General features: G+C 33.1%; 2 protein-coding genes across 2 annotated transcripts; both read right to left on the minus strand.

The window, feature by feature from the left end:
* Positions 1-1148: 1148 nt before the first annotated feature.
* On the minus strand, positions 1149-6562 carry LOC140816311 (eukaryotic translation initiation factor 3 subunit F-like). Its single transcript, XM_073175498.1, has 6 exons — positions 6222-6562; positions 5785-5864; positions 4915-5144; positions 4134-4255; positions 3922-4035; positions 1149-1478 (listed from the first exon to the last, which is right to left on the minus strand). The coding sequence occupies exons 1-6, from the start codon at positions 6441-6443 to the stop codon at positions 1389-1391; spliced, it is 858 nt and encodes a 285-aa protein (XP_073031599.1). The 5' UTR covers positions 6444-6562; the 3' UTR covers positions 1149-1388.
* Positions 6563-8206: 1644 nt separating this feature from the next.
* On the minus strand, positions 8207-10522 carry LOC140816312 (protein yippee-like). The gene is made up of 5 exons (XM_073175500.1): positions 9979-10522; positions 9257-9300; positions 8800-8908; positions 8653-8708; positions 8207-8486 (listed from the first exon to the last, which is right to left on the minus strand). Exons 1-5 carry the CDS (start codon positions 10072-10074, stop codon positions 8408-8410), a joined length of 384 nt encoding a protein of 127 aa, XP_073031601.1. The 5' UTR covers positions 10075-10522; the 3' UTR covers positions 8207-8407.
* Between the last annotated feature and the right edge of the window lie 1630 nt (positions 10523-12152).

Consider the following 12152-nt stretch of genomic DNA (forward strand, 5'->3'; position numbering starts at 1 on the left):
ATAAAATTTTTTAAAAAAAATGTGTCGAAGAGAGCTAGATCATGCATGCGTTTCTTGGATGGATTTCTTTAAAAAAAAAGGTCGCGTTGGTCAAATTTCTTGGATTAATTGAAAATAAATCCAACTTTATGAACAATAAATATATAATCATTCAATTAATCCAACTTTATGAATAATAAAGAGAAAGAACTCAATGTAATGAGTATATTAAGCTAAGATAATTAAGACAAGAAGCATTGGACGTTAGAAAGCCAAGTTGGTCCCCCTTGTAGTTGTTCATGTGTTGTCTCTATCAAATCTCAAATTTTGGTGGAACTTTATGTCGCGTAGTTTGTGTCCCAATTACCGGAGGGGTTTTAGTTTAATTAATACATAATATGTATGTATGCCTTTATCGTTTTCAATAAAGTGAATTTTTAAGCAGTGCCCTAAGTGTGATGAATGATTTTTTAATACAAAATTAGTGATTGAAACGTCATAGGAAGAACCGAAAGCTATCATCGAGTGAATAGAGTCATATAATACAAAGGTAATAAAATCTATTAATTATTTTTAATACAAAGTCTATCCATTTTTTCTCACCATTTACTCACATGAAAGAGGGGAAATGTTTTTCAGTGAGATTGGAGAAGTGTAAAGTTAGTTTTGTTAAAAATGAAAGGGAATAGAGGAGGGATGGGGCGTGAAGTGTAGGCAACCCTAATTTCCGTCGGTTTCTTTCTCGTCTCCACTAATGTTTGCCACCACTCTTTTGCGCAAGCTATCTATAATTATATTCATGATTACAAAACGGAATTATTTAATTAAATGACACCATGAATTTGAAATCTAATCCGCTCAACTTTTGCCTTTTGTTTTGTCTTTGAATTCTTGTTATATTCCAATGTCGTTTTGTCAAAAAAAAAAAAAAAAAAAGAGAAGTTGACGAAAGGGCACAAATTAAAAAAATTATTGTCCAATATTATTTTTCAAATCATCCCGATGAAAAACACTATTTTTCGACATTTCCGGGATAAACGTTGTCAGATTTTATTTTTAATCAATCATTGAAATGGAAATGTAGTCTACGTACCGTGAGATCAACTATTGCTTTCAAAATCTTATACAAGTATGGACTTGTACGATAACAAACGAGTGCCAAATAATTCACCGCAAAATCAGCAATCTCTCATCAGAAAAAGCCATTAAAATAGCTCAGCTATAAAGTTCCTATCACTATTCCATACATAACATCTTGGTCACTAAATGCTCATAATCAAATACATAAAAACACCGGTTTTTTCCTTCAGAACGATGAGGCTGAACAAACAAATGTCACGCAATTGCAAGTGATAGTGCTATAAGATTTAAAAAAGCATTTGAGTTTCTTGGAAGAAGATTTGTGTCTGTTACAGGATCTGAGCAGCAGTGTTCAGTTTTTCGGCTAAACTGAGTTGTGTTCTTGTGATGCTAGACAAATAAACTAAGAGCAGTTGATCCTGCAAGCAGATAACTTGAGTGAGACAGAAAGTTCCTAATGAAAGAAAAGTGGATCTAGAAACATGGGTTACTGAAAAGGAGGAGCCGTAATCTAAATTAGAAATTTAGAACCATGACTTTTGCTTTCTAAAAGATACATGTTGAGGTAGTATAATTACCAACAGGAATTGTGAAAGCTTGGCATAAAAATAAATTAATTGTCCTCTTACATGAATCAGGTGTGACGCACTATTATTTTTCTATATCAATCCCTTATAAGTCTAATCAACTGTAATAGCCGAGCCCGGTGTACGGTATGGTTTAAGATTTTGTATGATTATTGGCTATTTGGGTAAGTTTAAGTATAGTCTGGATGTTAAGAGTTTCGAGTTATGATTTATAGTATGGTTGGTTATAGATGATGTGCAGTGTTATTGTAGCGGCGTTACGATTAAATTCATGATAAATGGTATATTGATCCAAATGAGGTGAGGCCAATTGGAGTGGTTAGATAAGACATAAGGCTATAACTTCCTTATTTTGAGTTTTGTTCAAATCATTGCGGAAGGTAAGCCAAAAGTGTCCCGAAGAGTGTTGTGTGTTTCGACGTTCCTCCAGTGACACAGGTTGGGAGATTTAGCATAACTTTTTACTCAGACCTCCAAATGATCTGATATTTTGAGGGAGTCAAGATAAGACATAGAGCTACAACTTTGTAGTTTACCACTTTTTCCAATTCGGACGGGAAGAGGCGTTTCTGAGGCGATTTTGTAGAAGCTGTGCGCAGAGTAAGATTTGGTCCGAAGGTAGAGCGCACCCGCGGTCTCAGTGGTTCAGAAAATGGTTTTTGGTCGTAGGCTTGGCGCACCGGCGGTCCTTGGAGTGCCGCACCCGCGGTCTTGCTTTTTGGAGGTATGGTCGAGATTTAAAGTAACTTTTTGGATGATTTGACTTCATTTCTCTTCTTCTTTCCCCTTCAATCTCGTTTTTCTCTCTAAGGAGCAAGGGTTTTCTTCCATTTCATCCATTTCCTACCTTTGATTCTTGGATCTAGTTCGATTTTCGACTTGAGATCGAGGTTCTCCTTAGTGCTAGGAAGCTTAGGTAAGTTTTTGGTTGAGTTCTATCATGGTTTTTGGTAATGAGATGCTATAGGTTGATGTATTGGTTGGTTTAATGGATTATTTGACTTGTATTTTTAGATATTGAGTTGATGTTGGTGTTATTTATGGATTATTGTTGTAGGTGGTGAACCAAGAGCTAAGTTTGAGGTGTTCTATTGGGTTGTAAGTGGAATTTCATCCTTTTTGCTCACATGATATTATATGTATTGTGTTTTAAAGATTTTAAAGTGATATTCCCTTCAATTGATTCATTGTTATGTATTGATTCCATTGATTATCTATTGGAGGCATTGATGTCTCACTATTGTTAATAAGGGAATACAAAAGAAAATATGAGATTGTGAAAGGACGGCTTTAAATGCTATTCAGAGTTCAAATGTTTCTATTGGATTGATAAATATATAGCCAGAGAATTGCATGCAATTAGTTGATCAACGCCCATAGGCTTGTATCCCTCAGAGTTATCGGTTTATATCGATTTGGGATACGAGTACCACAGACAGAGATACTATTGATATCAATCCAACCAGAGAAAAGAGAAATACCATCGTATTGCTATCTATTGCTATTGCTATTGCTACAGTTATTGCTACAGTATTCATGTTTCAGAGTTGATGGTATTTATGATTTCAAAGTCATGTTTTACAGAGTATACTATGTATCATTGTTATGTAAGAGTTCCACTTGCTGAGATTTATTCTCATTTCAGTTATTTCATGTGATGCAGATCAGAGTGGCGGCCCGAGACGTTGACTGTGGACTGGGGGTCATATGCATACACCGTTGGAAGGAAGATTTTGGCATGATCATAGGAATGATGTTTTGTATTTTGTTTTGTCATTCGAATGATCATGTGTTACTATTTTGTAAAGATGTTTAAAGAAATGTATTTTGAAACTCCTTCCATATTTTAAAGAAAAATTTTAAATTCCGCTGTGTATTTTATCGTTACGGGTCAGAGTGTCACATCAACGCTCTTCACCCCCAAAAAATTTCAGTTTCACTACAACACCCACTGTATTGTACACCATTTCCAAGTGCTGATTGTATAGGAGAATCCATGCACAATAAGAATGTTTATTTTGCAAAATTTAGACCAATCTCATAGCTGATCTTCATAACTGTGATAATTTTTGCTTCCTGAGTCTTACCTAGTACTGGTACTGTGTTTAAGAAAGAATCCATTATTTTCATTCTACTCTTGTGAACTTCAAAATTTTCCCATTGATATCTTAAGAAAGATTGGCATCATATGATACTAAAATATGACATGAAAAACTATGGAAGCTAGTGTTTGCTTAAGAAAAATCTCAGGCAAAATTGGCAAAAAGAATCATACCTGCAGGTCATTATTCAGTAGCTTATCAAAAACATGGGGAGGGAGTTTAGGAAGAGATGCCACGGTGTCTGATATGAATCTTCCAATTTCATTATCAGGGGCAACGCGGCCTTCCTGAATGAGACAAAAAAAAAACAATCGGGATAAGGAAAAATGGGCTCAACATTAGAACATAAGAAGAAATAAGAAGAAATATGACGGTATCATCTCACCACCACATCATCCACATATTTGTAGATTTCATCTATTAGAGTAAGCAAGCGTTCCATTGATACTTCCATTCCTTCAACATCATTGGGAAGCTTGTCTACATTTGTGGGTTTAAGCACATCAACTACAATTAGCAAAAACAATCTATATCAGTTTCTCAGAAACCGCAAGATATATGTAAAGCTAACTTAATGAAGATCTTCTCTCACAATAAACATCCCAAGAAGGAATATATCAAAGAGACAAAAAAATAATAACGGCATGTAGAATAATTTAATGTCAAATAATTATGATCACGTGTTTATGTGTAAGAGAGGGGAACCAGATTTCACAAATTATTCTAAAATTGAAAATAGAACATTTTACTTCCTCTAGCTGGCACTTAACCATGAAGCATTTGTATATGAAGAGCAGCTACATAATCATAGAAACCAAAATCTTAAAAGAAAGCCACTGCTTAATCAAATAAGCATCAACACTACACTCAATGGCATAAGCCAGCGATGAATAGAACCACGAGTTTTTATTTTTACAAATCAAGCTTTCTATCACAAGTGGAATTACAAAAAAAACAAAAACCACACATTTCACCGCCATAGTCCAGAATCAATCCAAGCTATTCGCTGAAGTGTCTCCAAAATCGGCTAGATTAGAATGAATAAGTACATAAAAACTTGAAGGTGGTATCATAATGTTATGCATATATTGTGCATAAAAAACCACAAACTCAGAAAATGCTAGTTCACTGTCATTTATGGAGTATGAGATCAGAGAGACACATACATCCAATCTGCTCTGCCTCAATCATACAGAGGTCCAGTGGAATTTCTTGAAACTGTGCAGCAAGTTGTTGATCCCCAAGAGATAAATTCGTAGACACAAAAGCCTTAATTGTAGCCTTTCCATTTCTAAATGCAGTATCAACAGTCAAATGAACAGGATTGGTAACTTCTCTAGAGTAGAACTCATGGAACAAAGCACTGCTGCCAGAGACTCCAAAACCAGTTGAAAACCTGTCCGCATAAAATAGCACACCATCCACAACCCAAACTTAGAAAATAAAAGAAATTCCATCACGGTAGACAAGGCATGAAATCTTATCAATCCTTTAGTCTTTAGGGAAGAAAACTTCATATAAAAAATATAAAAGAAGGAACTCGATGAAAAGGTGACTCATCAACAAGACAGAAATCATATACGCATTTCATTGCAACCACAATTTGGTATCAGTATCCATTCCAAATGCTGTCATTAGCTCAGTAAGTTATCATCAAGGAAAAAAGGCCAGATAATAAATACCAATACAGGAAACACTAGCCACGGCAATAAGAATCCTAACCCTAAAATATATAAAGAGCTAACGCATATTCAATGGCAGTCATAAACTTCACATATTAATAATATCAAACTCTGGGAAAGTGAAAAGGCAAAGGATGGTGATATCACAGTCTGCTTAGAGAAAAAACCGTGAACAAAGCACACATAAATAATAGTCTGAAGATGGCCCCATGTGTCTTATAAACAGCTGAGATAAATTCCAACAGCAACAGCGGCACCATGTGACAAAAAAATTGTCAAAGCAGTAGACATCAAATATAGACAGACAGCCAAAACAAACAAATAACGCAACCAATGCGGAGATGAAAAAAGTACCATCCAACAATGACTTCCTTTGGATTCACTTTCTGATGGGATGCCAACATGTTGTTATGATAATCAATATCCAGAGCAACCTACAACGAAATCCACCAGTAAGATAAACAGTACTTAAAAAGAAACTTGGAGCATCCATGACACCACTCCGCCAAGCACAAAAAATGATTACACAAAATATAGAGAGACTAGTAATCAAAATATATAAAGCCTTGAAAATTGTTTTAGGAAAATCTAAAAAAAATTAATTTAAATGTCATAAAAAATTTCTGAGATTTTAATTCGACCCAGGCATCAGGTCATGCTCCCCCTGTATAGAAGGAAAAATAAAACATCTTTGCCGTCGCCTAAGCTTCATATTCATTAATTAAAAGTTTTCCCACACAACAAAAATATATACAAAAAAAAGTAGCAAGAAACCGAAGAAAGCGACGAACCTGATCCGAGGACTCATTGTGAGGAACCGCATAGGAGTTACGAATATCAACGGTGCCATCTGGTAGAACGCAACCGAGAAGCGTGCCGATGACTCTCTCAGCTTGGTCGGGTCGCCTGACGTAGTAATCGCTGATGTTGAATATAATCAATGGATGTACTCTCGCCGTTAGGATTGTAGTTGTTTGTCCGAACTGCAACACAGTTAGTTCGCTGGACGCCATTGTTGTGTATATCAATTCCTGCTGTAGACGCGGTGATCAGGTATGAGGGAGATCGATACGGGGGGATTAGGGATTCTAGGGTTCCATAGAGGAAATGGCTCTATCGAAATTGGTCGGGCCCAATTTGTACCGAGTTTCTAATAATAAAGCCCAATTTATAGCCGGGTCTAGAGTGTTCGGATTATCAAAGACCCAGCCCAGTTAGAATTTCTGAGAATACATACTCATAGTCCATGACATGGATTTAAAATCAATAAAGTTAAAGAACGGATTTGAAATTAAAACATAAAAATATATTTAGTTAATATAAAAGATTTTTTTTCTTTCAAATTTTGAATCAAATGTATTTAAAGTGTCACTCACAGTTTAATAATTCTAATAATTTACATTGATTTATAATTTATTTCGACATTTTATCATATAAGTGATAATTATTGTTAAAAAAAATTTCGAATCAGCAAATAACGTTCTTAATTGTTACACTTTTTTTAAAAAAACAATTATAAAGGAAACATCACAAATATATCTAAGAGAGAAGGCCTAATATCTTGTGCACCTTCACTATAATTAGTTAAACAAACAATAAAACAACTGCAAATTCGAGTTTATAACAAATAATAAAATGTTTAAAAATACAAATAAGTAAATAAATTAAATATTTTTATTTTTAATTTTTCATTCTAATCGTAAAATTTATCTAATTCACAACAATTCATTGGCATCAAGCAAAACAAAATGTAAATCCACAACAGCACAGTGTACAAGCAGAAGACCCAGGTTAACTCTGCTTAACAGAGAAATAAACAACCATAAAAAAAACATGTGGACAACATGTGGGACCACTTCCATTTTTGGAAAATTCCATGTTTGCTACACACACAGAGCCAGCATGCATACAAAACGTCGCCTCAGGTTTCTTCGGCCTCCGCAAGGAGCCCCCTTTTTAGCAAACAAAACACCACCATATTTCCGGTCACCGTGTTTCGCCGCTGTCGCAGATGGGAAGAGGAAGACCCAGAAAGGTTTTCTCTTTTCTTTCCCGGTTTCTGAGACTGGATTGCAACTTACGGTGAAGATTTTGATTTGAGGAAATGGTTTGAAACTTGGATTTCATGTAATGCCAATATTAGGCGTAATGTTTATGCAAAAGCATAAATTGGGTAGGGATAAATTAGAAATCTCATCTCGAAAGCACCCATACAACCAAAATGGATTCGGGATCTCGTTTTCAAATGATTGAATCTAAACACAACTTTAGTACATCGAATGATGATTAACACATTATGCACACACCCTGTTATTTTCAAAATTTCCTCAACAGAGGAATGGGACATGCAGCTTTGAATCTACATAACTCAAAGTACGTAGCTCCTATGTATTAATTCTTCATGATATTGATTATAACTATACACAAGTTAAATTAGCGAAGTTGAGCTCCAACACCTTCACTCTTGATACATATAAAAAATTTAAATTATATAATTAAAATTATATCAAGTTCTAATATATATTTCATTTAAATATCAACCGAGCAAAACTCTTTATATAAGAAAGCTACAGGCAAAGATATTATAAAAAGATATGTATTATAAAATTATTTTTATTTAAGTCAACTATCAAAAAATATTATTTTTTATGACAAAAATATTTTTTATTGTGAATATGAAACTTGTTGATCCGTCAGATGAATAAATATCCATCGAATCGTTTCACAAGATACCTATTCATTTGAGCACATATCTAACTTCAAATCTTGATCAAAATCCAACGAAATTAAAACCCTTTTGAACATAAATAAGATGTATTGAAGCTCCGTCATTGTTTAATTCATGGGTCATTGTAAGGACTATATACAGTACATGACGAATATGGCAAGCTCCAACGAAGGAATCCAGGAGTCCAAGAAAGGCAGAGAATGCACAATTGAAAGACACATTTTGTGATGTTACGAATTCATTCAAATATCATCGGCAGTCGATTCCTCCGGGGAATGCTTCATGGCTTACATAATAATGACTTCCATCCGGCCCTGAAATCTTGAAACTGTTCAATCGAAAATTAGCATATCAAAATCATGCAACCATTTCATACTAGACAATAACTGCATTTTTACTCCCTTATCGAGAAGGAAGGGTGTAAAATGGCTCTTTCAAAAAAAAACATCAAGGAGTAAAATGAAAACAGATCTAGAATGTGACAAAGAACAGACCACTCAAGAACGGATTTGCCTTCCTTGTACTTTTGATTCTTCTCATAAGCCATTTCCTGAGAATTAAATCACACAAGATATTCATTTGACGACCATGCATTAACATGTGATCTACGGGTTAAATTGTAGTGAGCAAATAAATCTTACGTATTTCCATCCAACCATTGACCCACAGCGAACACAGAAGATATCAGCAACCACGTGCACTCCGGTCATCATCATCCGCTCTACTTTCTCCCCAAGTGTTGTGTTCACTCTGCACGAGGAAACAGTCCAAATATTTGTCCACATAATGAAGTTCAAACGTAAAATTTGTTGCATTCCTTTGCCTTTGGAGCATTTCTCCACTAGAAAGCTGATGCTAATCATTTTGTAAGTTTGCATCCCGTGCCACTAGTTTAAAGTTAATGTTAACACCTTCACGGCATATCAACCCGCTTTTACTGCTTGATATGAATGACGTGTCCGCAATCATTTATGAAGGGGTATCTACCAATTTGTACATTTGTTGCTCGACAAAGGCACAAAAAAGATAATAAGACCAAGAAAAACTACATGGTCCGTGTCTAATTAGCATCAGCAGCCAAAATCAAGAAACACTTACGCCTTACTGAAGAGATAAGCCTTCCCACGCTTGCATTGGAAAGACTGAAGCAAAGAATCAACAAAGGAAGAACAGAGTTAAAAGACCAAGAAACGTATTATGCAATGCTAAAAAACTTGTTTCACCATTAGATCGAACAACCAAAGATCGGCATCAGTGATAGACAAAAAATGGAAATCTGTATCGATAAAAGGCCTAATCACAGTGCAATAATCAAGATTTCCAGAAAATGTTGAGTTGGAACATTTCCAACAGGTTTTGCAAGGCTATGAGATGTAAAATAAGCTGGCATCGTTCATCCATCGAAATAAACCACTTCCCAGTTAACTTAAATCTCCAACTGCCACCATTGCTACCTCAATATGATCAACAACACAGAGTCAACCACCCACCATAAAAAGTGTTACGGTGTTTGGTATCGGTTTAAAAAGGAATGCATAAAGTAAATATTACACATCCTTTTCACTTTTCGCATAATTTCGCGGTGTCTCATTTTAACCAAGAAAAAAGAAAGTTAGATCATGTCAAATCCAATCCCAACTACAGATTCCATAAATACGCTAAAAACCAAAATTAAAGTGTCAAATTAAAGATTGTACATCAACTCAAAACAAAACAAAACAAACAAAACAATTATCTTTGGACACAAATTACGAGAATATCATAGCAAAAACGAGGCAAAAAATTTGATCTTGAAAGGAAAAAAATGATAGACCTCTCACCTTTGAGACGATGTCTTCACTCAAAGCCAGGTGAGTCCCACAGTGCTTGCAACTGTAGATCTTGCCTTCAAGAGTCACCGCAAATATCCTACCCATCTCTCTTTTTTCCACCCCACACAATTCAAAATGGGCGAATTTCGGAAAAGAAATTGATCGATGAAATGAAAAATACACCAAAAACCAACTCGCAAAATGGGTTCAGTTAACAAATTCGAGAATTGAATTAATAAATGGATAAAAGGGAGTGGTAGACCAGAATGGCGAGGCCAGAATAACATATGACTAAAGAAAAAGCAACACTTTTTTGAAGGCACTAGAAAACTTCGAAGTAGGGAGATTTTGCCTTGGGAGATAGGATAACCGAAAGTGCAAAAAATCCGGGTGGGAGAAATCTTAATTTATCAGAATCCGAAAACGTTTGTACTATACTATATGGAAACAGCGGCGGCGGCAGTATATGCTCCCTCATTGCACATCTATTGCTTTTATAGTAATAATCTTAATGACAACAGATACCATATCTAGTTCAAATTTAATGGTGATATATATACCTTGATGTTTTTTTTTTTTGAAAAGATTGATGTATTTTTTAGAAGAAAAGAAATTCCACTAAAAATTTAGGAAGAAAATATCCGATATTGGGAGTGGGGATCAAATAAAAGTATAAAACAAGGTGGGAAGCCTTTCAATTATAAGCACTCTAAAGTCTGACCAAAAAAAATATTTTAACATATGAGTATGTTTCTTTTGATCCAGCGTCACAAATATATATATATATATATATATATATATATATATATATATATATATATATATACTAGAAATAATGTATGTGCGTTGTACGTGGAAAACACATGTTGAAATAATTATAATTTGAAATAAAATTAGTTAACTCAACAAAATGTAATAATAATAGTATTGTAAATTTTGACAATTGGTGTTAATTAGCATATATAACTAATTAGGAAAAAAATATTTTTTTTAATTTAAAAAAAAATTGGATTACTAAAATTTTTTTTTAATATTTTTTATCATAGTTTTTTTTTTTGTTATTTGTCATATTCTCTCAATAATGCATATATTTTATTACAATATTCAATTATTACAAATCTTTTTTGACAGTCAATGATCTGCAATTTTTTTTATTTACAATGTTATTTGATTATTATTCTCTTTCATGTAAATTATCAATAATTTCTACCAGATACTTTTAATTTCTTAGTTACCTTTAATTTATTAATCACTTATACTTGATAACTTATAAATTACACATTATTATAATAATTTATCATCAAATAAAAAGTAATGATGGACCGATTTAAAAAAATATTGATTAAATGTTGTCAATTTATTTGTAATTTATAATAATATTTTTGACAATAAATCAACTTTTTACTGACTCTTATTATATTTATTTTAATATTTCATATTAACTCATAAGTATAATTAGCACAATTAAATTACTAATGTCATATTTGTATTATATCCAGAAAAATAATATATTTAATTTTTTAATTGTTTAAATATCTTCACGGATCATTTGTGTACCCTTATCTTGAGAAAAATTCATTGCATTTATAAAGTTTGAATAGTAAATATAACTTTATAGTATACATTTAATTTGAAAAATTAATTCATTGTATGACAAACACTTCTTCCATTTCTATTTTTTGTATAACCCAAAAGATTTAATATTTTTTCTCTTTTATCTTCTCTAACTCAATGTAAAAAGTTATTAAAAAAATATTTATATCTAGAAAAATATTTTTTTATTGTTTTTCTTGTCTATATATTTTGTTATATGTGAACATATGTTCTACTTCATTGTCTTAATTGTCATATATATTTACAATATAATTTGTGTACATTGAAGATGAATAAGTTCATTTTGTAGTGTTTTATTACCTGAACTTAAGTTGATATATTAATATGTGATATACATAGATATAAGAATTTTCAAATTCAATTTATTCACAATGATTTTTCATAACAAAGGCCAATTCAAAATAATAAAAATCAAAATGATATTTTCCATTTTACATCAATAATTCATGATTCAAAATCGATAATATTAGATATATAGATATTTAATATAAACTCGTGCGAGCTCATTTAGGCTCACCTTTAAACGAGTCGACAAAATTTCAACCCAATTTACTTAAAATGTTTGGCAA

This window comes from Primulina eburnea, chromosome 16 (assembly GCF_022965805.1).
Source record: "Primulina eburnea isolate SZY01 chromosome 16, ASM2296580v1, whole genome shotgun sequence".
Taxonomy (NCBI): Eukaryota; Viridiplantae; Streptophyta; class Magnoliopsida; order Lamiales; family Gesneriaceae; genus Primulina; species Primulina eburnea.